The 27,748-nt window shown below is 44.7% G+C and overlaps 1 protein-coding gene across 1 annotated transcript in view; it reads right to left on the minus strand.

The window, feature by feature from the left end:
• Positions 1 to 27,748, minus strand: part of CREG2 (cellular repressor of E1A stimulated genes 2) — a gene marked incomplete at both ends in the record, with an annotated part of 33,369 nt that overhangs the window by 1,151 nt on the left and 4,470 nt on the right. Inside the window, one exon of the mRNA XM_080917351.1 lies at positions 267 to 380. Coding sequence (XP_080773477.1) covers positions 267 to 380 — 114 coding nt within the window. The remainder of the gene's footprint in view (positions 1 to 266; positions 381 to 27,748) is intronic.

Here is a 27,748-nt window from a genome sequence, read left to right on the forward strand (position 1 = left end):
GCAAACCAGGAAGTAGCATTCTACCATCTGATATCTATTTATTTTTCTCTATTTTGGGACAAGCCTGTGTGTGTGTGTGTGTGTGTGTGTGTGTGTGTGTGTGATAAATTCTTACTACATAGCTTAGGCTAACCTTGGATTCACTATGTGGTACAGGCTAGCTTAAAACTCTGAATCTTTCTGCCTCAGCCTTCCAAATGCTGGAGCTATAGGCATGCACCAACACACCTAGCTTTGGGGAAACCAACTTTAAAGCATCTCCATACCTTGAAAACATAGCTTGCTTGGCGAACTCCACCTCCCCCGGTGGCACCGTGACCATCCGGCCAGTGAGCGTTAACCGGGCGCATCGGGGATCTTCTGGGTCGACTATGTTTTTTCTGCATGGGGAGAACATTGTTCATGTGTGAAGACAACAGCAACACAAGAGCCTGAAATATCGAGCATTTAAAGGAATCACTTTGTTGATTATACCACCTCAGATTTCTGTATTGTCTGTAAAGACTGTATATCATCCTGAAGGCTGGGCAGTGGTGGTGGGTGACTTTAATCCCAGCACTCAAGAGGCAGAGGCAGGCAGACCTCTGATTTCGCGGCCAGCCTGGTCTACAGAGCAAGTCCCAGAACAGCCAGGGCTACACAGAGAAACCCTGTCTTGGAAAAAAAAAAATACCCTGACATACCAAACTCAAGAAATCGTGGGGTTAATGGGGTGCAAACCTAGTTTTATTTATGTGTAAAATAGAGCCGCAGACAGAACAAGGCTCAGGGAGACCGAAGGACAGTCTGAGCTGCATGAGCTACTCCTGGCTCAGCCCATGGAAGCTAATTCTGTAAGGGTGGTGCTGAATTTTGTCAGTTCATTGGAATGTTCAGGTTAGGAGGAAAAACTGGTCACTCTGGTGTTTCTCAAGCCTTGAAAGGCTTTGGTAGCTTCTGAAAAAGTGTTCCTTCAGGCAAATCTAGTTCCAGACAGTGTGTCTGTGTGGCTGTCCAGTCAGCAAATCTCTAAGGACCAGGAAAAACTCATTCATTCCTTCCCCCATCATATGTGTGTGTGTGTGTGTGTGTGTGTGTGTGTGTGTGTGTCTGTCTGTCTGTCTGTCTGTCTTTCTCTTCACTCCTCCACCCCTTGCTTGGTCTGTACTCCTTTTTACTCATTTTAATAACACCCATCATGCAACCTTGTCAGATTTTAAAGTTTCATAATCTTTGCCCTTTTTCTTCCTTCCTTCCTTCCTTCTTTTTCTTCTCTTCCTCTTCCTCCTCCTCTTCTTCCTCCTCCTCTTTTTCTCTTCCTCTTCTTTTCCTTTTCCTCTTCTTCTTTTCCTCCTCCTTTTCTTCCTCCTTCTCCCCTTTTCCTCCTCTTCCTCATCTTTTTCTCATCTTCTTCCTCTTCTTTTCATTCACTTCTTCCTCTTCATTTTTCTCTTCCTCTTCTTCTTCTCCTCCCACTCCCTCTTCCCCCTTTCCTCTTTCCCGCTCCTCCATATATATATATAATTTTTTTTTAAAGAAAGCAAGAGCAATGACATCCTCCATATTTTCCCTCAGGGCCATTTTCTTCCTGTGGTCACCTTTAATTTAGTGTTTCACATGTAGATTTTTTTTTAAATTTATAGGCACCAGCAAGCAACATCATGTCTTCTGTTGACTTAACACAGTGAACATATATCAAATGATAACCCTGTGACTTGATGTTTTCCACCCGATTTATGTTGAAGATGTGTTCGTGCAGACAGTGGGTGGTTCTACTGAGATTATCTATGTGCAGCCTGTAGAAGTCTATTGTAAAAACGTTCATGGAATTTATCTATTCATTCTACTCTGGTTTCCCCATTTTCATTCTGTCTTGGCTGTAAATGATTCTGTGGTATTGTTGCTGTGCACGACTTGCTGGCATAGAATTTGTGGCTATTTATTCTCTCTGACGTCTGATATTAACAGAATAAAGCTTTTACAATCAAACATTTCAGTAGTGTTTTAGCTATAGCTAAACACCCAGTTGTATGTGAAGTTAAGCATGGAACATGTTTCTGTATTTATTGCTCATTAGATTTTCTTTTCCAGTATATTTTTCTGTTGGGTTAAGTGGTTTGCTTTTTTTTTTATTAATTAATTTAATGTATATGAGTACACTGTCACTGTCTTCAGACTCACCAGAAGAGGGAGTCAGGTCCCATTACAGAGGGTTGTGAGCCACCATGTGGTTGCTGGGAATTGAACTCGGGACCTCTGGAAGAGCAGTCAGTGCTCATAACAACTGAGCCATCTCTCCAGCCCAGTGGTTTGCTTTTTACTTACGTATCTATTCATACTCTTACGTTCAGCCCTGTCTCTCTTTATCATCTCCATCTCTATGCCTGTGTGTATACCTATATACTTATATCCAACTCTAAGTCTACATCTTACTATTTAACATGTAATAACCCAATTAGGGTTATCAGTTAAAAGAGTCGCCTTGGCCCTACTCACAGGAGGAAAAGCACTTGTTGTTTCCAAATACATGGAGTCAGTTTTTCAGCACCGAGCAAAATAAGTTAATGGAGGGTGCACTTTGGTCCACAGCTTCAGAGGTCTTAGTCTGACATCAGCTGACCTGTTGCTGTGGGTCCAAAGGAAGCTGAACAGTGTGGTTGGGGGAAAGGGGAAGGGAGATGCTGCTCATGCCATGGTGGGACACAGAGGGACAGCAAAAAGGGATGATAAGGTACCGTCTTTCTAGGGATTGTGATTCACTTCCTTTGTGGCTATTCTTGGTGGTCAATCTGACCACATCTGGAATTAACTAAAATCAGAGAGGCTGGGCAGACCTGTGAAGAATTTCATTTTCCTCAGTTAAGTCATTTGAGATGGGAAGACCCCATTTTAATTCTGATCTTTTGAACACCTACCTTTACTCTGGATCTCGCCTTCTGTTGGCAGCCTTAAGACAAAGGACACAGAAGGAAGCTTGTCACCTTTGCCTGCTTGAGCTTGCCGGCAAGTCCAGCTCCTCTCTGGCGTTAGCGCCTATTTGTTCAGGATACCAGTCTATTCTGAAGACCAGCTGAGACACCCAACCTTGTGGACTCAACTATTGGATTCTTGGGCCTTCTGTTGGTACACAGCCATTGCTCTAACAAATTCTCCCTCCCTACCCCACTATCTATTTATATTATCTATAATCTATATATATCTATTCATTTTATCAATTCTGCTTCTCTAGAGAACCCTGGATACTCTAACTATGCTCCACCTTCTGCAGTTTTCATCAGGCACCAAAATTATGTTATCAGCTTCTGACCAAGTTGTTACACACGAGTATGTAAGGAAACACTTTATATCTAAACCATGCATTCTGGCTGGGCCCCAAAGGGTTGTGGTCAACTTTTATTTTATTTATATCAGTATACTATACCTGTCTTCAGACACACCAGAACAGGGTATTGGGTCCCTGTTACAGATGGCTGTGAGCCACCATGTGATTGCTGGGAATTGAACTCGGGACCTCTGGAGGAGCAGTCAGTGCTCTAACCACTGAGCCTTCTTTCCAGCCCTAATGGTCAACTCTTAATACCAATGTGTGTTTAGTCTATCTCCAATGTTCCCCCAAAGTCTGCAGAGTTCTAAAATGGCTTAAAAGTTCAAGTCCAAAGTTTCTTCTGAGACTGGACTTCAAAAGGACACTTACAAGATACAATGACACAACCTAAACATTCCCAGTTCGAAAAAAGGAAGAGTCGGGAACAGAAAGTAAAGGTGAGAGGCAGAGCAAGACCCAGACCTAGCAGGGTAGACGTTAAACCTTACAGGTCCGTGTCCAGGTTCGTGGTTGTGTGCTGTGAGCTTCATTCCATGGCTTTGATGTTTGTGGCCCTCGAGGCTTCTCTCTTGTATTGGCTCTAAGTGCTACCTGTAGCTTCCCTTGGCAGGAGTTTCACTCTCGGGCCTCCGACATCCAGGGTGTCTGTCGCAGCTTAGGGTTCACCCTCGAAGCTTTATTATTGTCCTCTCTAGGACTGCCGGAAGTGACTCCAGCCCCATTACATTTTTTAAACTTTCCTTGAAAATCTGGGCGTGCAGTTCCATGGCTACATCACCTCTGCACTCTGCATGCATGCAACATTAGGATGCACACTGACCGCGCCAAGGCCTGCTGTCAGATCTCGCGGTAGCTGGTCTTCCCTGGACCACGTCTCGGTGGTCTCCGAGTGCCTACCTGGCTGAGCAGAATGAAATGAATTCTGGGAAGACAGTCTCCTTGGAGGCCTTTTGTGAACAGAAAGTCCCAGAGCCCTCTTCTCCAAGCCAAATCTTTCACACAAGTTTATTTCTTTACATCTTTGGGCCAGAAATGGACAGTCTGTCCAAGTCTCCTGATGCCCTCAGGACATTTTTGCCAATGTTCTGGTGCAAAGTATGAGATTCTCTTTTTTTGCTGGTGTTGATCTGTTCTTTGATGCTGCCTTATTTACCCCTGTCCAAACAAGTTTTCAAATCTTCCCGCTCTCCCCCCACCTCAAATTTCATTACGAAACACCCAGAATTATTTTAAAACAACAACAACAACAGTGTTTTACTTAAGGTTTTTATCACTGGGGCAAACAAAAAACAAAACCAAAAACAACACCCCCCCAATACAGGACCAAAAAGCAAGTTGAGAGGAAAGGGTTAATTCAGCTCACACTTCTGGATCATAGTCCATCCCTGGAGGAGGTCAGGACTGGAACTCAAGCAGGGCTGGAACCTGAAGGTAGGAGCTGATGCAGAGGCCATGGAGGGATGTTACTTACTGGCTTGCTTCCCATGGCTTGCTCAGCCTGCTTTCTTATAGAACCCAGGTCTACCAGCCCAGGGATGGCACCACCCACAATGGGCTGGGCCTCCCCCCTTGATCACTAGTTGAGAAAATGCCTTACAGCTGGATCTCATGGAGGCATTTCCTCAAGGGAGGCTCCTTCTCTGATGACTCTAGTTTGTGTCAAGTTGACACACAAAGCCAGTACACAACCCCTAAAAAAACAAAAAACAAAAAATGAAACAAACAAACAAACAAACAAACAAACAAAAAACCCCACTTCACAGCTTGAAGGCAACAAAGCCTCCAGGAACTCCCAGGGAAGGAATAAAATGCAGACCAAATGTTTGCTACAATGTAGCCCCCTCAGAGATACCCTCAGTTCTCAAAGAAGAGCTCATTCCCACCTGATGTCAAATGTACACTCTTGGCAACCAGAAACGCCTCTTATATTTTTGGTTTTAGCCTACCCTTTAATGGCTGAGCCATCTATCCTGCCTCTTAGCTCAGCTCACACAGTGTCCTCTGGCTTCTCTAGAGAGCATTTTCAAATCTCTAGACTCTCCCAGTAAACCAGTTCCAAAAGTTTTTAACCACATATCAGATTTTTGCCATGGTTTTTCACTGAGCAAAACAATTTAAGGGAGGAAAGCCACAACACCTGGCTCAAAACTAAAATTTTAAAAATCTAATCTTTGGGTTGTGGTGGTAACACATGCCTTTAATCTAAGCACCAGAAGTTCAGAGCAAACTATTCTTGTGAGTTCAAGGCCAGCCTGCTCTACACAGGAAGGTTCAGTATATCCAGGGTTACCCAGGGAGACCCTGTCGCAGAAGAAATCCATCCTCTGAGGGCATGACTATTAAATTAAGTAAATGAAGACCCACAATATCTAGAGTTATGACGTCACAACAATATAATTCTGTAGTCTTTACGGTTCCTACTGGTGTGGTTAGCTAAATCAGCAGACCTCCTTCTGTCACTCACAGCAGATGGGTAGCTAAGAGTTGTGGGTACAGCTTGCAAACAACTTATTTTGGACTTCTGTGTCCATGAGAACTATTTTGATGTGTACTTTCTATTCTCCTGACAGTCTAGCTGGTATTAAGTTGACATTCACTCTGTTAGATGATGAGGCACATGGCACCCAAGGAACCACATTCTAAGTTATTCTTTGGCTCCATGCTTGTGCACGAATATGCAGTATGAACCACAATGCCAATGAGTCAATTCTACTCATACTATAAATGTACAGAGCAGAATGCCAACACATTGGCAGAAGTTCACATCACATAGGTAACCTTTTGGCTATTAGAAGGTCTCATTAACTCCAGTAAGCCAAGACTGAGTCTTATATGATGTCTAACAAGCACTGGGTTGCATTCCAGCACTGTTATTATGCTTGAGCAAACAGGAGGCTGATATCCTCTCCATGCCCAAAGCATGGGGTGAGTACACAGGTGCACAGAGAAAAGGGTGAGTATATAGATGTAGAGACAGGGGTGAGTACATAGGTGTAGAGACAGAGAAAGGTTCACAGGTGCAAAGACAGGAGTGAATACACAGGTGTACAGAAACAGGTGAGTACACAGGTGTAGAGACAGGAAGGTTCACAGGTGCAGAGACAGGAGTGAATACACAGGTGTACAGAAACAGGTGAGTACACAGGTGTAGAGACAGGAAGGTTCACAGGTGCAGAGACAGGTGTCAGTACGCAGGTGCATAGAGCTTTGAGTTCTACTGCCACCTTACAGAAAGCATAAGAAATTAGACAAAAATTGGAAACAGAAAACTCAACCAAAATGATACCAAGCTTGGACACAGCCAAGGTCGTCACCATAGAACAATCAGGGGACCCAGATGACTATCCTTAATTGACTGTGCACAGTGAGCATCCCAGTCACGGAGTCAGAGCCTCTGGAAGAGAAATCAGTCTGTGCTTCCTCCAGCTCCAAAATCGAATTTTTAGATCTCTTGCACCACCATGGGCCCAGCTGTGATCATGGCAGATGTGGGTTGTTGTGGAGGAGGTTAAGTCGGGAGGCAATGAATAATACACAATGCAAGTAGTTATCAGCGTACACGAAAACTTGAAAGTGTTTTTAACAATTCAGGTTTAATGTAGACTGGCTGTGTTTGTTACAGATCCTCTTCCAGGGAACCCAGGAAATTATGGGAAAACGCATTTTTTTATTTTCACAATCTTTATTATGCTCAAACATGATGTCCTGGGGTTTATCACCAGGGAAATGACAACAGAGATGGTAGTGTCTGCTAATACCACAGTGAAAGCCAGGACCCATTAAAGTCAGACTGTGACTAGATGTTGTGGGCTATGCAGATTGGTCCAAATCTCCTTACTTGTCGGTTGGTTAGTCAGGTCCAACTATTTATCATGAATATATTTTATATTTTAGAGGTTGATTAATTCTCACGGTGTCCATCTGAGGCAGGACCAGAGAAGCAATGTGCTGTCAGAAAAGGTGTAACTTAGATTTGGGTTGTTGAAGCAGAATCTAAGAAAGGCCCCTCTTCTGGAAGACCTGGGTGACAGTCTCAGAATCCTTTGAGTGCCCTGACTGGCTTTGAATGTCTGAGGACCTTGGCCATACCACACTATTTGACCTCCTGGGGATTTAAAAAATCTAAGGAGCTGAGATCAAATGTAGCCACTATGGCGTGCATAGGACCAGATCATATACTAAACCCAGATGGCCCAGGTCTGGAAGCTTGGTTGGCAATACTATGTACCCAGTTCTAGGCTTAGAAGTCGAGTTGTCCCCATGCAACTCCATGGCAGGAGATGCTTGGAAGCTTATGTCTGGTTTCTCTTGGACTTTAGGACACACACCTCTACCTGTACCTTTCCCACACAGCAACCTGTGAGCTTTTGAGTCCTGGGAATCGTCCTATGAAGTCACTGAAGTCATTGAATCAGCAGAGCTTTGGGGACTCAGATGTACCTGACCACACAGAGAATGGCAGCTCCTAACAACACTGAGGGCAGGTATAAAACAGCTGTCTGGGGACGTGACTCTCCCACACAATGTCATCCATTGTGTTACGCTAAAGTCTTGAGAAAGGTACCTCTGTTGAGCCACATACCCGTTTAGCTTAGATGTAAGGGACTTGTCTCTACCTGCCTGGAAGCCTTTTTTTATCACACGCCCTGTTGAGTCCTAACAAGAGAGTGACCGTGCACAGGTACTCAGACAGATTGCTGCAAGAGAGAACATCGCGTTCCACCGGAAAGGGTTACCGCCTGCGCTGTTTCCAACACTGCAAAAGCCTACCTGCCGAGCTGGGGATTTTTCTCGTGGGCTAAGATCAAGGAATCACAGAACACAAGTGCAAGAGAAATAGAATCTACCCGGCACATGGTTAAAACGAACCAACGAACACCGAGACCCGGGGAAGAGATAAACGCAACCAGCTAATGAGAATCGACTCTACGAGCATCACAAGTTAGAATTTGTCTGCACGAGAGCGTCATCAGCTCTATCTGTTCGCATGTAAAGCCAATTTCTTCAACAAAAATCTCTCCTGAGTGAAGCAATGGAATAAGTTATCACAGAGTAAGAAGACAGTATATTTATTATTTATTTTTAATTTAATTTAATTTTTTACTTATTCACTTTATATCCCACTTACTGCCCCCTCCTGGTCCCTCCTCCCACAACCCTTCCCTCATTTCCCTTCTCCTCTGAGCAGGTGGGGACCCCCTGGTTATCCCTGCCTACTGCCAAGACTGCCTTTCATCAGGTTGACTGCTTCTAGTCAACATGGAATACCCTCCCTGTTGGGCTGTGACATCCAGAATTGACCTTGACACTGAGCAAAGGTTGTGTATAACACCCACTTACCTTCTGCTCCATTCTTTGTGGTTAAAGGATGTGCTTGCTTTGCTTTTGATGCAATTTTATTTTATAGCATACCCACTGTCTTGTTACGGTTTTACTGCTGTGAACAGACACCATGACCAAGGCAACTCTTATAGGGACAACATTTAATTGAGCTGGTTTACAGGTTCAAAGGTTCAGTCCATTATCACCAAGGTGGGAGCATGGCAGCATCCAGGCAGGCATAGTGCAGGAGGAGCTGAGAGTTCTACATCTTCATCTGAAGGCTGCTAGCAGGATACTCATTCCACAAGCTAGGACTAGGGTATTAAAGCCCATGCCCTCAATGATGACACAGCTACTCCAACAAGGCCACACCCACTCCAACAAGGCCACACCCACTCCAACAAGGCCACACCCACTCCAACACGGCCACACCTCCTGATAGTGCCACTCCCTGGACCAAGCATATACAAACCATCACACCCACATAATGCTTCATCCTGTCCCCCGTTAGTGTCAGGTCCTAAGGAGCTTCATTTCCCCCAGATCCTGGTGGTTAGACAGAAGCGGGGTTATCAATGGCAGAAGGAATAAATAGTACCTGTGGAGCCTGTCAGCTTACCAAAGCTCGTGCTGCCTCCAGGCCCTCTCAGTCTCATAAATCAGAGTCCATGGTGACACCCCAGCTCTCCTCACTGTCTCTCCTACCCTAACTGTCTCCAGTTCATGGGTTCCCCTGTCCCCGGCTATCTAACCCATTCTTCTTAGAACTGCGATTTCAGCTATGGGCTCTCTTGATCTTCTCCTTGTTTTTGTCTCTTACTGTCCCATGTTCATCTTCCTTTCTGCCTCCGGCCCTGCTCCTGCCCCTTCCACGGCTAGGTCCAGTCTGCTGGCCATGTTCAGTCTACTACTTTCTCTCTCTGCTTTGGATCCTTCCAGATGCCTCTGGCTGTTCTCTCTCCAGTATCTACAATAAAAACTTCCCCTTAACACTATCTGTTTATACAGTCAAGTCACCCCCACGTTTTGCAAGCCCCCTACGACATCATTTTTCTGCTTATAGCATTGGCTTCTGCTTCAGTCTCTCTACTGTTGCTAACAGGACACCACCACAGACTGGGTAAGCTATGAAGAAAAGAGATTGTTCTGACTGTGACCGGAGGTTAAGGGGCTGCATCTGGTGAGGCCACCTTGTGGGCATTATGTGTTGGGCAAACCCTAGTTTTTAAATTGGTGAATTGTTAAACCTACTATTAAGATAGCCTACTAATTAAAATGTTGCTCACTAATTGTGTGGACAAGTTACCATGCTAATTTTTTTGAAGATTCATTTATTTAATGTATATAAGTACACTGTAGCTGTCTTCACCAGAAGAGGGCATCAGATCCCATTACAGATGGTTGTGAGCCACCATGTGGTTGCTGGGAATTGAACTCAGGACCCCTGGAAGAGCAGTCAGTGTTGAGCCATCTCTCTAGCCCAAGTTAACACATCCCCCATCAGTATGTAAATGTCTCATCTCTTGATGGTTAGATTCAGATTAATCCCTCTACTATAAACCTGTTTCAGACACCCATCTGCTTATACACGTATCTTCTGTGAAATTAAGCACAAGATACACAGATATAAATCTTCCCACATTGTTCTCCCAGGTTGTTTTAGACCATTTCCTCTGTGAACACATGTTCATGCAGCCCAGGGCAAATACCTCTGTGACACTGCTGTCTCCCAAAGTCCACATGCTACTGGTTTTGTCCCCAGGGTGGCAACCATTTTGAGAGCTAGCCCTCAATAGAGGATCCTGTGCTGACTGGTTTTATGTGTGAACTTGACACAGGCTGGAGCTATCACTTAGAAAAAAGCCTCCCTTAAGGAAATGCCTCTGAGGGGTCCACCTGTAAGGTATTTTTTCAATTAGTAATGGGGGTGGAGGACAACTTATTGTGAGTGGTACAATCCCAAGGCCGGTGGTGCTGGCTTCTATATGAAAGCAATCTAAGCAAGCCAGGGGAGCAAGCTAGTAAGTAACATCTCTCCATGGCCTCGGCATCAGCTCCTGCCTCCAAGTTCCTGCCCTGTGTGAGTTCCAGTCCTGATTTCCTTTGGTGATAAACAGCAATGTGGAAGTGTAAGCTGAATAAACCCTTTCCTCCACAACTTGCTTCTTGGTCATGATGTTTGTACAGGAATGCAAACTCTGACTAAGTTCCTGAGGGATCATGGGAACTGTACCCATGATCTCTTATCTATCCTTGGCTTCCTGGCCATGAGGTGAACAAGTTAGTTCCCACTGTGTCGTGCTCTCTTGTCATAGGGAAAGTAAAGCAATTGGTCACATATAGAAACCCTACAACTGTGAGGCTAACACAGGCCTCTGGAGCCTAGCTCTCTCTGGGGTTCAATAGATCCATCAACAGTTAATGTTTGCAGGGGAAAGCTTTAGAGTTGGCAGAAGAGGAGTTAGCGGATAAATTGTTTGAGTCTGAGGAGGAAGATTTAGAGGAGGAGGCAGTGGAATGTGAGGCAGAGTGGTTTCATCCAGGGCAGAGGACTTCTATAGCGAAACCGGAAGCTCTTAAAGCAGCCGCCATCTTTGCTTTTCCGCCTTAGCCAGAGAGGAAGTGTGAGTTCTCCTTTTGTACACTGGAGACACGCCATGCCCTCAGGCAAATGTTTCCGGTGTTCGAGGATGATGACCGCCTCGAGCATAAGCAAGTTAAAGAGTTGGCAGAGTCAGTCCAAACTTATGGAGTCACTGCTAATTATACGAAAAACCTGGGGAGGCTGATGCCACCTGGATTGCCAGTCACTGGCCTATTTCTCAGCCAAAGGGTAATTTGTCTATTCCAGCCCAACCTAAGTGCTCACCCTTTTGTACAGGAAGAAGAGATTCAGCCCTGCCTCCTTAGACTGGCTGTCAATCTCGGGGAGTACGTTGGGCAGTTAAGGGCCTCTTTACCTTTTCTCCTAATATAGGAACTGTTTATAATAATACCTTAGGAAATTGATCTGGTTCAAAAACAGATAGATATATTGTGGCAGGTTGCCCATCTGGGCTGCCAATGGAAGTTCTCAGGATTATGTGTGACCAGTATTCAGTATGAAAATTTTACTAAAGCTGCAAATTATTCTAAACAATTATCTCAGTCTCTTTTAAATGTGTCCATTGATACCTGTTCAGGAGTCATTTTTGCTTCTCCTTTATTGGGAGAAAAGGCTTCTCATGTTATTACTCATTGTCTTGAAGCGTGGAGTGCATGGGGCATACCTAAAGTGTTAAAAACAGATAATGGTCCTGCCTATACTTCAGCAAAATTCAAGCAATTTTGCCATCACATGGGAGTTTCACTTCTGACAGGATTGCCTTATAATCCTCAGGGTCAAGGCATCATTGAACGTGCTCATCGCACCCTAAAGGTTTATTTAAACAAACAAAAAGGGGGAATTGAAGAGGTGCCCCCCACACCCAAAATGGCCATTTCTACTATGCTTCTTACCTTAAATTTTTAAAATTTGGATGCTCATGGCCATTCAGCTGCCGAGCGCCATGGACAATGGCCTGTTCCACCTAAAGAGTTAGTAAAATGGAAAGATGTCCTCACTGGTAATTGGAAAGGCCAGGATCCTATCTTAATACACTCCAGGGGAGCTATTTGTGTGTTTCCACAGGGAGAAGAAAGCCCGATTTGGATCCCAGAACGTCTAACACGTCGAGTGCTACCAGAACAAGATGCTGTTCCACCTGCTTCTGATGAGCCTGTCCTGCATGACAATTCAAGTGGAACCACAATGGGAGATTCTGTTGGTGTTTCCAAAACCGATGCCCATTCACCTTAATGCAAAACTATTTCCTCCTTTGTTTGGCACCTATAAAACCTTTGATGTACCGTACTTGCCCTTAGACACTGAGATAGCAGGGTTAGGGGATTATAGAACTTTTGCCTTATCAGGTAGTTTTTGGCATGCTTTTGTGCAGAGAGACTGTGTTTCTGCTCTAGATGGTGTGCAAACTCCATACTCAACAACAACGTGACAAAGTGGTTATAGCACAAGCTCTTGCTGCACTCGAAATGGGCACCTCTCCCTCTGTTTGGCTAAGGAAAAGTGTTTGGGTCTGTGTCTGGATAGTCCTTGCACCCTGAGCCTCTGAGGCATTGCACCAGGAATGGGTATCCTACACATAGGCAGCCTTTGCACCCTGCAGGGCTCGTTCCCATTGCACGCAGGAAGGTGCCTTACCCAAAATTATTGCTGATCATGGTCTTGAACCCTAAAGGTCCAACAAGAGCCTGATGGTTGATCAGCCATGTTTTATTTAAGAAAGAAGGGGGAGATGTTGGAAGCCGTTTGTGCTGCACCCAAAGATGGTGCCGGCTTCCCACCGATGACTCAGCAAACAGAGCCGTTGCCCAGCCCGAGGGACACAGTGCGCATGTTCCACAGACATCACAGCCCGCTTTCGGGGCATGCTAATGAGATACTGGAGGGCGCACCAATCAGGTAGCAACACTAGTCTCCTGGGCATATATAAGCAGTGCATTTTTCTTCCACGAGGGTCCCCTGCTCAGAGTACTGTACAATAAAGGTTGTTTGCAGAAGAATCCTGTTGTCACATGTCGTTCCTGCCAGTGGGACGTGGGGGTGCGCGACAGTGCTTGTCTAAGTAACCCTTCAAACATACTCCTGGAAGTAACCCAGTTCACCAAGTTGGACTCAGATGGTATCCGTACTTGGGTCTATTTTCAGTTTCATATCTGGGGTGAGTAGACATTTGTTCACATTTCCCCAGAAACAGTGTCATACAACAGAAGCAGAGACACTTTCTTCATCGATATGGTCACCACTAAGTTGCCCATGCTTCTGTAAACAACCCCTCCCCTATAAGCACCTCCCCTATAGAACCCCTCCCCATAAAACCCCTCCCTTGTGGGACCCCTCCCCCATACAACCCTTCCCTTATACAGCCCCTACCCAGTACAAGCTCGCCCACTTGGTCTTGAAGGTAGAGGGGGATGTGTCTGGGAAGGGTAAGGGGCAGGGTGGGATCTCCCTGGAAAGTCAGTGAACATAAGTGCTCATGCAGGGGAGGTAGGAGTGACTAAATTGTGTTTTGCCTGTGCATAAATGAATAATGAAACCATCTATATAATTAATATATATTAATAAATTGTTTTTTAAAATATGAGATTTCTCTCTTTACAAACTCTGGTTTACAAAATACTCAAGCTCCAGAAAGCTGACCTTAGCAATGGCTTCCCCACTGTCACAGGGAAAGCCTGTCCTTTTGGGGTGACATTTTTCCCTGTAGGTGGTCACTTCTCAACAGTCTGACATGGAGTCTCTCTGTAAGCCACTGTGTTATCTACAGACCTCTTCCAGACTCTGGCTTTTCCAGCTCTGAAAATCTGTCCAGTTATCTACAGGCTATTATTGCTGTGATTTCTCCGCCTCGGAAAGTTCAAAGTTTCTATCTGGGACTTTTGGAGGTGTTGGAGGTGTGGCTGCTGTGGCACATGTGTGTCAGTAGGTGGCAGAGAGGAGAGAGGCTATGTCTGTGTTCACTGTTCTGACCTGTGAACATCTGAATAATTAGAAGTCTAACATTCCCTGAGAAAAGCGAATTTGAGACAACCACCAGTCCAGTACTGTGCTGCATAGGCCCAGACTGGTTCTCAGGGCAGGAAGTGAGCAGAAGACAAGGAGAACCCCATCTGACACCCTGGCCAGAGACAGAGGAACCTTGCAAGGGGCCACTTGGGTGGGTCTGGGTGAGGAGTGAGCCCTAGACAAACACTGGAATATCAGGGTCATGGGACCTAGACAGGGGGCTACCCTGAGATGACTACCAGCCTGGCACTGAATAGGCCCAGGGGAGAGAAGATCATGCCCAAGATGACCCTGGCCTGGTGCCATAATCCATGATCTGGACACAGCACCCTGAGACCATTCTTGAGACGACACCAGTCACCCTAGGCACCTCTGAGAAGGACAAGGACTTGGTAGAGAAATGGAAGAGAAACATCAACAAGGAGGAGAGGCAGAATGGGAGACACGAGGGTATCGAGGAGCTGATGTGAGTAACCAGATGTGAGTAACCAGTGATGCCATCTGGCACCATGGTGGGGCCCCACCCTGTGCTGCCACCGGAAGCCCATATCTGAGTTTATTGCCCTGCAGCAGCAGGTTCTGTTACTACCAAAGGCAACGGCAGATGACCGTGGTCTGGGTTGCCACCCAGGACATGTTAATGATGAGGCCTGTACAGAACCGGCCCCGCCCCTCCCTGGGCATTGTGGGAGAGCTGGCTCTGGGAGCGGAAGAGGAGAGCTGACCCCTGACCCCACCCCTAACCCGCTGCAGTGCTCAGGAGTCTGGGCCTTGCAGCTGCTAGTGTACAACCTGAGGGTGTAAGGGTGGGAGAACCGACCCTTACTTATCTCCCCTGCAAAGAGAGAGACCCTCCTCCACCCCTGGCCGTGTTGCAGCAGGTGAGACCTGACCCCGGAGTCCTGAGAGCAGGAGTGCTGTCCCCGCCCCTCACTCCATACCGCGCTCCAGCAAGCAGGCCCTGAACCTCACCTGGGCAGTACAGTGGTGCTGATTCTGACTGTAGGGGCATGGGTGAGCTGGACCCAAGGGTGTGAGCTTGGGAGAGCTGGGCTCACAAATTGTCTGTTTGTGCCTCAACACCTATGGTGGTGAGAAAGGTTGTTCTGGCGTCTTGAGAGAGAGGGAACTGACCGCATATCTCACCTGGGTAGCAGGGTAGATCTGGCCCTGGTTGTGGTGTTGCCAGAGGGCCAGCTTTGAGAGTGGAAGAGCCATCAGGTGGACCAGCTTAGATGCTACTCACACCCAGATCCAGGGTTTTGAATTGGTCCATCCCAGCATCTATTCTGTGGATGGAGGGGCTTGTCCAATAGATTCAAAGCTGCAGCATCTCCACAGGACAATGAGATCTGACAGGAGTCCCAGTGAGGACCCAGCAGCAAAAACCAGACCAACAAGTCATTGCAGTGAACATTTGCAAGCAAAGAAGTGTAGACAACAGATGTTAACGGTTTGTATATGCTCAGCCTAGGGAGTGGCACTATTAGGTTTGTCCTTGTTGGAGTGGGTGTGTCACTGTGGGTGTGGACTTTAAGACTTCTATCCTAGCAGCCTGGAAGCCAGTATTCTGCTAGCAGCTTTCAGTTCAGATGAAGATGTAGAACTCTCAGCTCTTCCTGCACCATGTCTGCTTGAATGCTGCCATGGTCCTGCCTTGATGATAATGGTCTGAACCTGTAAGCCAGCCTCAATTAAATGCTGTTCTTATAAGAGTTGCCTTGGTCACGGTGTCTGTTCACAGCAGTAAAACCCTAAGGCAAAAGGCTATACTGTGGAACACACCGTGACACACTACAACTTCCACAATGAGATTTTTTTGTTGTTGAATGGGGAGGTTATAAGGGTGGAGGGTGGGTTCAGGGGAGTGGGGGAGGTGAGTGGGATTGTGGTGCATGATGTAAAATTCACAAAGAACCGATAAAACATTCTAAAAAAGCATACTGATTTCTTTAGCAGAAAAACAACAACAACAACAACAAAGCTTCTATCTGAATTCTGTGTTTCTCAGAGAGAAATCAAGCTCAGAAACTTGGCAGAATCACCCAAAGGAAACTGTGCTTTCTAAATTTCCTTATTCACCGGGGCTAGAAACTTCTCTCACTGACCGTGAAGTCTTGTGATTCAACGCAGTGGCCAGCCACACACAATGGGGCACTAGAAGCTAGAGGAAGAGCCCCTTATGTGGGGAGGGAGGGTAAAACCACTCTCCTGTGAGGGGTAAGCCATTTTCCAAATGAGACTTCTCCGGTCTCTCTTTCATAGCTGGATTTTCACATCTCTCTCATTCTAACAGGCTTAGAATACAGCAAGATTTACCTTCACCAACTGAATCCTGTATTAGAATCCACGTTAACGTCTATATATTTTCCTATGTGCAAAGGAAAATTTCCCTCAGAAGCAGGACTTTAAACGGGACTCGTGGTTCTAGGGAGTCTGGCCTATGGAATTCCTGTTGAACAAATAAACCCCACCACACACCCAGAAGCCCGGAGGTTGCAAAAGCAGGCGGTTTGACTGAGTTCATACCGCCTCCACACAGTCTCTAGGCGGCTGGAGCTATGCCCTCTCCACTCTCTACCTCCAATTACAGACATTTCTCTCAGACTCTGTGCTGCCCTGCCTGCTCAGATCCCACACTACAGAGGCACCAGACTCCCCTCTCAGACCAATAGAAGTCTGCTCCTGCCGCTGAGGTGGATCTGAGTTCTCATTTTTTTATTTTTCTGTGCCCAGAGATGTGTGCCCGTGTGCCCTTTTGTTCCTGCATGTGTGTTCTTGTGCACATATGTGCAGATGCCCTGGGGTCGATGTCAGGCATCCTGGATCCCTCTCTACCTTTTTTCTGTTTGAGGCCGGGGTTGTCCACTGAACTTGGAGCTTGCAGATAAGACCGGTTTCACCAGCCGGCTGTTCCCTCCTTCTGAAGCTGGAAATGAGGGTATGCTGCCATGCCTACCCTGCCGTGAATTTTGGGCATCCAAACTGGTCCTCTTGCTTATGTGGCAAACACTCAAGCTGCTGGGCCACTTCCCCAGCCAGCTTCTATATTTTAAAACGCTTAGACTATAAGTAGGCACAATCGTGACACCCCCGAAATATCAAAGGGAGACACTGCATACATTAGAACGAACGATCGTGTTTCTGGCCTTATTTGCAAGCACATATAAACTAGCACATTTGTCTGCGGCAGGTTAAATGAAAAGCTCCCCAGATATGTTCACAATCCCAATCTCCAGAGTGTGTGTGCGGCCTCCCATTCCACAGATTAGGCTATACACCTTGAAAAAGGAACGGTGACCACGTACTAGCCCATAGCTAAAATGTAATCAGAAGTCTTCACAGAGGTGTGGAGTGTAAAGTGGGCAGCAGGATCCGGATGACGGTAGCAAGCAGGGGAAGTAGGGGAAGTCTGGGGCTCTGAGCCAAGGACTGTGGATACTCTCTGTGAGCCTTCAGAAAGGAGCAAACCCGTGGCCTCCTTCCTTTTCGCCTTGTGAGACTCACTGCGGTTTAGATAGGCATGGCCCAGGAGTGGCCTTGTTGAAGTAGGTGTGGCCCTGTTGGAGTAGGTGTGGTCTTGTTGGAGTGGGTGTGGCCTTGTTAGAGTGGGTGTGGCCTTGTTGGAAGAAGTCTGTCACTGTGGTGGTGGGCTTTGAGACCCTCCTCCTAACCACGTGGAAGCCAGTCCTGACTTCCTTTGGATGAAGATGTAGAACTCTCATCTCCTCTAGCACCATGTCCTTCTAGATGCTTCCATGCTCTCGCCTTGATGATAATGGGCTGAATCTCTGAACCTGTAAGCCAGAATTCCAGGCAGATGCTCTGCCTCACTGAGCTACACCCAGCCTGTGTCTGTAGGTCTGAGGCTGCTTACTTCAGAGCACTTGGCATTCCAAAGTCCTATGCTTTGGGGTATGGTGTCTGAGTTCTAGGGCTGCTTATCTGCCCTGTTCTGGAGAGGCATGAGTTTACCTCCTAGGGGGTTCTGCACACATGGGCATGTGTCAGATCTTGCTGTCTTGAGTCAACTCACCAGTGACAAGCACTCAGGGAACAGTCAGGGTCTTTAAATCTTATCCACACAGGTCAAACATACAGTAAGTGCGCAGTAACTATCATTTGAAGGAAAATATCTTGTTTTAATTATAATACTTAATACGTTGCTTTGGATATAATATGCTTAATAGGTGTTTAATTGACTACATTATAAATCTAATTAAGGTTTAATTCAGTTTTATTATCCTACCTGGTTTTTTTTGGAGTAAGAATTTTCCCTCAGAAAATCTTTTGAATCTGATTAATTAAAATCTTGTTTATGTAGGGGTATGTGTGTGTGCGTGTGTGCGCGTGTGCGAGTGTGTCTGTATGTGCTAGGGACTGAGCCTGGGGCCTTGCATATCCCTAGCCGAAGTCTGTTTTCTTACTCAGACCTTTTATTACCTACACTCTAGGTAGTTTATTCTCCAGTATTATTTTGGGAATATTAGTTATCTCCTAATTTGATGGGAAAGACCCAACCCATAGAAGCGAAAGCACCATATGTGTTTCTGTTATGGCATCTCCTTAGGAGACTGATATGAAGAATACCTCCAACACTCTCTCTCTCTCTCTCTCTCTCTCTCTCTCTCTCTCTCTCTCTCTCTCAAAAAAAAAAAAAAAAAAAAAAGAAAGAAAAAAAGTGTTAGGGACATGGTGACATGGTGTAGAAGCAGCAAAAATACAAAACAAAACAACCAAACAAGCAAAGGACATTGACCAAGAGTGTGTGCCGTTAGGATGCTAATATTGAATATTTAGCAAGTTTGTATTTCTTGCAATGACCGATGAAAAGAAGATTAGATATAAGCGGAGGAGAAAAAATTCTTACAAATGTCTGAGAAGGAGCATATCTAGAAATAGATAGAAACCCACGACTTCAAGAACACAATGGTAAATAACCCAACTCCCCCAAGAGTGGACAATGGCCACTCGGCCTACAACCGAAACTCAATACCACCACCCTCAGGGACTGCATATCAAAACTACCATGTAATATCACCCTTACAACTGGACAGACTGAATAAAAAAGACAGACAATAACCAGGTGGGCCAGGGTATGCAGGAACCAGAGCCTCAAACATTGTTTCTGGGAGCACAGAGAAGCCTGGCAGGTTCTTAAAGGGTTAACCATGGAATTCGAATGTGATCTGACGATTCTCTTCTCAGCCACACACCAAAGAGACCAGAAGTGTTTGTCTGCCCAGAAACAGGACATGAATGACCACAGCAGCATTATTCTTGATTTCTGTAGCATGGGGACAAATGTCCACCAAACCACTCAGAGATGAGTAGAAACAGCCAAGCATGATACAGTTGGACAATGGAAAGCTATTTGGTCACGAAAGGGAATGGATTATTGATAAACGTTGTAAAATAATGACCCTTGAAAATATCAAGATAGTTTTTTTAAAAATCATTCACAAAATATCACACATTATGACTCGCATTTATATGGAACCCAGAATAAATAACTAAATAAGATAGTTACATGTCCAGAACAGATAAGTCCATAGAGGCAGAAATAGATGAATACTTGTGTGAGGCTTGGGGCCTTTGATAACACATTTTCATTCACCTTAACAAACTAAGTGCTTTTTGAAGTATCTACCTATGTGGGTGTTACCACCTTGTTTCATAACTAAGTCATTTGTGTTTAAGATGGAGACCTTTCTAACAACATTTGTGAACCAGAAGGAGTTGACAGACAGACAGAAGTTGTAACAACAAAGGAACTGGGACAGGGTTAATTAAGAACAATCTGGGAACTGCAGGGTCTGAACCTCACTGAGAGAGGGAAGTGGCTGTCGGTTGCTAAGAGGTACATCCACAGAAACGGGCAGAAGGCAGAAGATCTCTTTGCACAGTCTTAAAGAGGACTGAGAAGGCTTTAGTTCCAGGAATGCTCAGGAGTGTTTAGGCAAAGGAGAAGAGGTGACATGGATCTGTGTATGCACATACACACACACAATACATATATGCATTCATGCATACACATACATATACACATACAGGTGTACTACACACACACTCATGCACACACAAGTGCATGCAAACACACACACACACACACATATATATACACACATGGGTGAACACATATACACATGGTCATACACATATGCACACACACCCTCAGGTACACATGCACACACATGCACATATATGCACACATGTACATAGTTGCGTGCATGCATGCACACACATACATACATACATATGCATGCACACATACACACACCTACATACTTGTACACATGAGTTCACACACACATGCACACACATACATACACGCATGCACACACATACACACATACATACATGCATGCACTCACACATACACACACACACCCCATGTTATGATGAAGAGGTCATAGTGGGCATCGGTCATTGTTATTTCTAGAACCTCTCTTTACATCTTACAAGGGAATCATTAAATTCAGCACCTACTAACTCAGTTGTTTCTGCTCAGGAAGAATTGGGGGGGTCTCTGAGCCCTGGCAGCATCTGTGACATCTTTTTTTTTTTTCCTTTCTATCAAAAGCCTTTTGGGGGAAGAGGAGAAACACCTCTGAAACCTTGTTTATGATAATCAAGTTTTCCTAGCATTTGTCCAATCCCCCTTCAATGTGTTTTGACTTCAAGCAAAGCATTTATTGACTCTTTTGGTTCCACGGTTATCCCAGCTATCGAAATGAAAACTGACCCATTACCATTCAGGAGAACATAAATCAATAAAAGGCCCGTCCTGGTCCAGAGGGCTTGCTCGCCTGCTCATTAATAAGACACGCACAGTGTTGGAGGTTACAGTTCAAGTCTGCACACTACAGAAAGGGAGAAGCTACAGAATTCTTGCTTCTGAGATGCTGTTCTCGGCACTCACCACTGATTAGGTTTTCACACAGCCAAGTCTAGTGTCTGAGTGTAAGTTCCCTGGGGGGGGGGGTTGGGAACCTGCCCATGCATATGTGCATGTATGTTCTGACTGAAAAGGGGAATGTGCATGTATGTGCTGATTGAAAAGGGGGATGCAGGAAGACTGCCTGTTGCTAGGGTCTCTTTAAGTTGGAATCTTTTTCAATTTACCGTCTTAACCTGGGCTGGGAAATAGATTCCCAGCCCTAATCCATTTAATTAATTAAATGAAGAAACCGCAGCGCCCAAACGTAAACAGACTAATTAAATAAAGCACTTGAAATAAACTAATGATTATTAATAAAGACATATGTGTGGGCCGTGATGGCTCACAAGAAGCGAGCCCTCCTCCCTTGCTGTTCCTTAGACCGAAGTCCCTTCCATTTCGAATGTTTAATTATCAACTACAGACTGGCCGCACTGAAGGCATGCAGTGCGACCACTCACGGTGCATACATTGCATGACGATCACCACAGTCATCTTAGCGTTTGCGTGCTGATCCGGGCTGGTCGGTGCTGAGCGTTTGGGCCCCCAAACCCTCTTAGGACCGCAAGTGCTCACGTTGGCCTGTATCCCACTCCTCTCTCCCCTGGCTCTAGGGAAGCATCGTCTACACGAGCTCAGCTCCCTTAGATTCCACCGGTGTGTGAACTCATTCACTGTTTCTTCTCTTTGCCAGACTCTCTTTCATTTCAATTTGCCATGGACATGAGCTGCCGAATGGGCCAAATTACAGTTATTCTCGGGCCTTTTGTGGAAGCACTAGAGATGAATTTTAGACTCATGAATATCTTTGTGTTTCAGAAGCATCAGGCTCATGATAAAGTACCTTCAGACTATAAGTCTGCATCCTTCCTAAGGTGGGCTAAGGGAGGGACAAGATGGTCATCAATAAGTCTCTTCTATTTCCGCCCTCCAAGTAATTGACAGGCCTTCTTCTCTCAAGTTTTGGGAGCTTGCACTTTATAATTTACAACCTTTGTAGAATAGACACGCAGTTTCCCTTAGGAGAACTCCGGGGGAATTTTGTTCAGAATGCATTTTGGATTCCCAAATCTGCAGGTGCCTAATGCCCTCTATAAGGTAAAAGTATTATAGTACACTTTAGGTAGTATGTGTGCATGTGTACATGTATGTGCATGTTATAGCACATGTATGGACGTAAGAGGACAATTTGGGGGATCCAGGTCTCCATGTCCTATTATTCCCAGGGACCAACCTTAGGTCTTAAGTTTTAGCTTCAGGCACCCAGATACTCTCTGGCTTACTAAAATAGAAGTATTTTAGTAGTAATATTTGCATATCATCCCAAGCTCCCCCACAGACATTAAAGCATTTCGGGTTTCCTATAATACCCATTTGATATAAATACTATGTAAAGAATTACTGTACTAAACTGTTCAGGGCATAAAAGCTAGAAAATGTCAGTTTCTACTATGTGTAGACATATTGTTTTTTCTGTAATTGACTGAATCTGTGGATGAAGCTATCACAGAAGGGTGGTCCTGCTGTATGATTTACTACATCCTAAATTACTTTTCTCACCCCAGGATTCACTACTGCAAAACCTACTCAGCCACAGACTCAAAGGCCCCTCAGATTCAACCCCCCCCATCCTCCTATGTGCCAAGAGAAATCCGAATATTTAATTCTATCCCACAATAAGGATGCATCAAAATGATCAATCTGGTGTTACTTATCCAACACTGAATGTCACCTTAAATAGGTTTATTTATTTTTATGTTTTTTGCCTGCGTGTATGTGTACCGCATGCATGCAGTGCCCGAAAAGACCAGTAGAGGGCATCTGAATCCTTGGAACTGAAGTTGTGAGCTGCCATGTTGGTGCTGGGAATCAATCCTGGGTCCTCCACAAGAGCAGGCTGTACTCTTAACTACCAAATCGTCTCTCAAGCCCTGGATGTTGCTTTTGACGAGCAGGTGAGAGGGACGCAGGCCTGGTGAGACTGTGCTGCGAGTAGCGGGGCACAGAGAGGTCTGAGCCCAGCATGCAGAAAGCACCATTGGTTTGGGGAGCAGGAACTTTGCTGTAGGGACTCAGTTTCGACCTGGAGGGCCCGTGTATGGGGACCAAACACTCAGGCCATTTGCCAGCGGGAACAGCGGAGATCCAGGGACACAGGCCAGGTACATGGGAGAGACAGGAACCAATCACTGACAACAAGACCACATATAATCACAGACAACAAGATGCAAGAGGAAAGTGAAAGAACCTACCCCAGGGAAACCAAGACAACCTGGCAACACCAGAACCCAACTCTCCCATCACAGCAAACAGTGGAATGCCAAACACTCCAGAAAAAGAAGATTCAGACCTGAAATCATACCTCAAGATGGTGATGGAGATCCTTAAACAAGAACCGGAGGAAAAGCATAAAGAAATAGAAGCTTTTAAAGAGGAAACACAAAAAACACTCAAAGAAATAAAAGAACTAGAGGAAAACAGAACCAAAGAGATGAAGGATTTGAAGAAGGAATTTAAAATGGAAATGGAAACAATAAAGAAAACACTAAAAAAGGTAACCCTGGAGGTAGAAAACCCACTAAAATCAGGGACTCGACAAGGCTGCCCACTCTCCCCCTACCTATTAAACATAGTACTGGAAGTCCTGGCCAGATCAATTAGACAGCAAAAGGAAATCAAAGGTATACAAATTGGAAAGGAAGAAGTAAAAACATCACTGTTTTCAGATGACATGATAGTGTACTTAAGTGACCCCAAAAATTTCACCAGAGAACTTCTACAGCTGATAAATAAGTTCAGCAAAGTGACTGAATATAAAATTAACTCAAACAAATCAGTAGCCTTCCTATATTCAAAGGACAAACATGTGGAGAAAGAAATTAGGGAAAAGATACCCTTCACAATAGTCACAAAAACTATGAAATACCTTGGTGTGACTCTAACTAAGCAAGTGAAGGACCTGTATGACAAGAATTTCAAATCTCTGAAGAAGGAAATCAAGGAAGATCTCAGAAAATGGAAAGATCTCCCATGCTCATGGATTGGAAGGAACAACACTGTAAAAATTGCCATCTTACCAAAAGCAATCTACAGATTCAACGTGCAATTTCATCTGAAATAACAAAAGACCTAGAATAGCGAAATCCATCCTCAACAACAAGAAAACATCTGCGGGAATCACCATCCCTGACCTCAAGTTATATTACAAGCCAATTGTACTAAAAACTGCATGGTACTGATACAAAGATAGACATATGGATCAATGGAATAGAATAGAAGATCCAGAAATGAGCCCTCACATATATGGTCACTTGATTTTTGACAAAGGAGCTATAAACATTCAATGGAAAAAGGACAGCCTCTTCAACAAATGGTGTTGGTCCAACTGGCACTCAGCATGCAAAAGAATGAAAATAAACCCTTTCTTATCTCCTTATACAAAGCTCAAGTGCAAGTGGATCAAAAAGATCTCCACATTAAACCAGATACACTGAAACTATTAGAAGAGAAAGTAGGGAAAACCTTAGAACACACAGGCACAGGAGAAAATTTCCTGAACAGAACACCAATGGCTCTTGCTTTAAGGTCAAAGATTGACAAATGGGACTTAATGAGATTGCAAAGTTTCTGTAAGGCTAAAGACACTGTCAAGAAAACAAAATGGCAGCCAACAGAGTGGGAAAAGATCTTTACCAACCACACATCTGATAGAGGCCTAATATCCAAGGTATACAAAGAACTCAAGAAGTTAGACACTAGAGAATCAAACAACCCTATTAGAAAATGAAGTACAAAACTAAACAAAAAGTTCTCAATTGAGGAATATTGAATGACTCAGAAGCATCCAAGGAAGTGTTCGATGTCCTTAGTCACCAGGGAAATGCAAATCAAAACAATCCTGAGATTCCACCTCACACCAGTCAGAATGGCTAAGATCAAAAAATCAGATGACAGCAGATGCTGGCAAGGATGTGGAGAAAGAGGAACACTTCTCCACTGTTGGTGGGGTTTTAAACTGGTACAACCACTCTGGAAATCAGTCTGGTGGTTTCTCAGAAAATTGGGCATAGTACTACCTGAAGACCCAGTTATTCCACTTTTGGCATTTACCCCAGAGACATTCCAACATTCAACAAAGACACATGCACCACAATGTTCATTGCAGCTCTATTTATAATAGCCAGAAGCTGGAAAGAACCCAGATGTCCTTCAGTAGATGAATGGATACAAAAATTGTGGTATATTTACACAATGGAGTACTACTCAGCTATCAGAAACAATGACTTTATGAAATTCTTAAGAAAATGGATGCATCTAGAGAATATCATCCTGAGTGAGGTAACTCAGTCACAAAAGAACAGACATAATATGCAGTCACTGATAATTGGATACTAACCCCAGAAAGCTCTGAACACCCCAGAAACAACTCACATACTATATGAAGTTCAAGAAAAACAAAGGCCAAAAAACAAAAAAGAAAAGAAAAATTATTATGCTTAATCTTTACACACCAAGAAAACTTTGACTATTTTCAGGTTACATCTTGTTTTACATGCACTTTATGCTCATTGTAACTAGTAAGATTGTAATGCATACTATCACACCTTTAAAAATCAAGTACTGAGCAAAATGTATTCATATACTTTTATGCAATAATGCTTTTAAAATCTGTACATTTATCTTTGTTTTTTAAAATAAAGTTGTTCAATTAAAAAAGAAGAAGAAGAGCAGGTGAGGCACTTAAATCAACATGTCCTGGCCAGGACAATTTTGTCCAGCTGACCTTAGTGACTTTACTAGGACATTAAGCAATAAAGACAACAGAGAGAGGCAACAACCACAACCACAACCATCACAACCGCAATAAATCAGTAAAGCATCTGCCTAGGTGAGGTGGCACAACACAGGTTCATTTTAGAATTCCATTTAAAAACTCTTGGCCAGGATGGAGACATAACTCGGCAGTTAAGTAGCAGGGCACAGCTAGGAGAACTGAAGTTTGGATGTCATCACCATGGTAACAAGCATGTCCTACGGTCACCTGTACTACCATCTCTGATGGATCTGTTACCCTCTCCTGGCCTTCACATGGTTAGGCATGTACACCTGCACAAACGTATGTGCACATACTCTCGTATGCATACATGCAATCAAAACAATAAACAATAACAAGACTCCTTCTGGGCCATTGAAAATCTGCCTCACAGGAAGGAAGGAGTATGTGTTTTGTGTCCCAAGATACCTAAACTTCTCCCTCATTTTGTTAAACAAATTACATGAGCAACTTTCTCTTCCTGGTTATAGTTTCTGAGAACTCTGGAACCTGGATCCTTAATCTCCTTCACCCATTTCCGCTTGGGCTTAACTTTTACACAAAGATCTTTATTTATATATGCAGGCAAGTGTAAACCATATGTACGTGGGTACCTGTGGAGGTTAGCAGAGAACATTGGGATCCCCTGAAGCTGGAGTTACAGATGGCTGTGAACCATGGGGCTGAGAACCAAACTCAGGTCTTCTGCGAGAGCAGTAGGCACCTTGAACTGCCGAGCCATCTCTCCAGCTCCTGGATGGAACCTTTTAACGCACAGCCAGCTAGCTAGTGGACTGGAATAGCATTTGAGTGACACCCTGCGGGGGCCACGAGATGGAAAGTGTTTTGTAGCTACCTGCCAAAGTACTTCTGCGAGCTTTGATCACAAAGAGCCTTTGGGTCAGACTTTTAATTTGGTAAAGCTCAATATAAATAAAATATCAAGAGAGTTGGCAAAGCGGAGCAGCAGCAGGTGTCGTGATCTGTTCCGAGAAGGAGGAATGCCTGGCCATTCGGGGTGTTTCTCTGAACACAAGCAAACGGTGCCTTCACGATCTTCACCATTATAACAACTGGACAAGACCCTCCCCAGTCCCCCAGAATCACTGTGAAGCATCTGACAACAGATCCTGGTCTTGCCAGTGATATCTCCAGGTCCTAGGAACAGGCAGGAGTCCTCTTGTTGGTCTTTCTAAACTCTGCAAGGTTCTTGTCTGGGATGCAATTCTGGTAACAGCTTCTGCCAGATGCCTCTCTCTGGTCAGGTTATCCCAAGGAGTGCCCTGATTGTCTGGGGGGCTCTGGTACTTGTCCATCTTTTGGTGCAGGCTTTGACTTATTAAGTCCTGTATTCAGTGTTTCTAACACTCAATGTTTCAGGAGCCCTGAATGTGAATCTCACATCTGGGCTTAAGTCATTCAGAAGAAGGCATAGCTTCATTTCAGAACATCTGCTTGGAAGTCTGACCCTTGCTAAGGCAAATTTAATTTATATCACGTTTCAACACTTCAGCAGTTTTAGTAGTAATAGGGATTGGCAGTTCTAGGGAACAGTTCCTGGTAGAGACAGGGGTCAGTGGGTGTGGCTATTTCTGCACATCAGTAGGGGATACAGGTGTGCCCTTGACCCTGGAGACATCACTTCTGGTCAGATGCTGTCTCATTTCTTATTCTGCACGTTACCCATACCTACAGACACACACACAGACATACAGAACACAGACACACACGCACACAGACTCACACACAATATACACAAAC

Source organism: Micromys minutus (assembly GCF_963924665.1).
Source record: "Micromys minutus genome assembly, chromosome: 5".
NCBI classification, from domain to species: domain Eukaryota; kingdom Metazoa; phylum Chordata; class Mammalia; order Rodentia; family Muridae; genus Micromys; species Micromys minutus.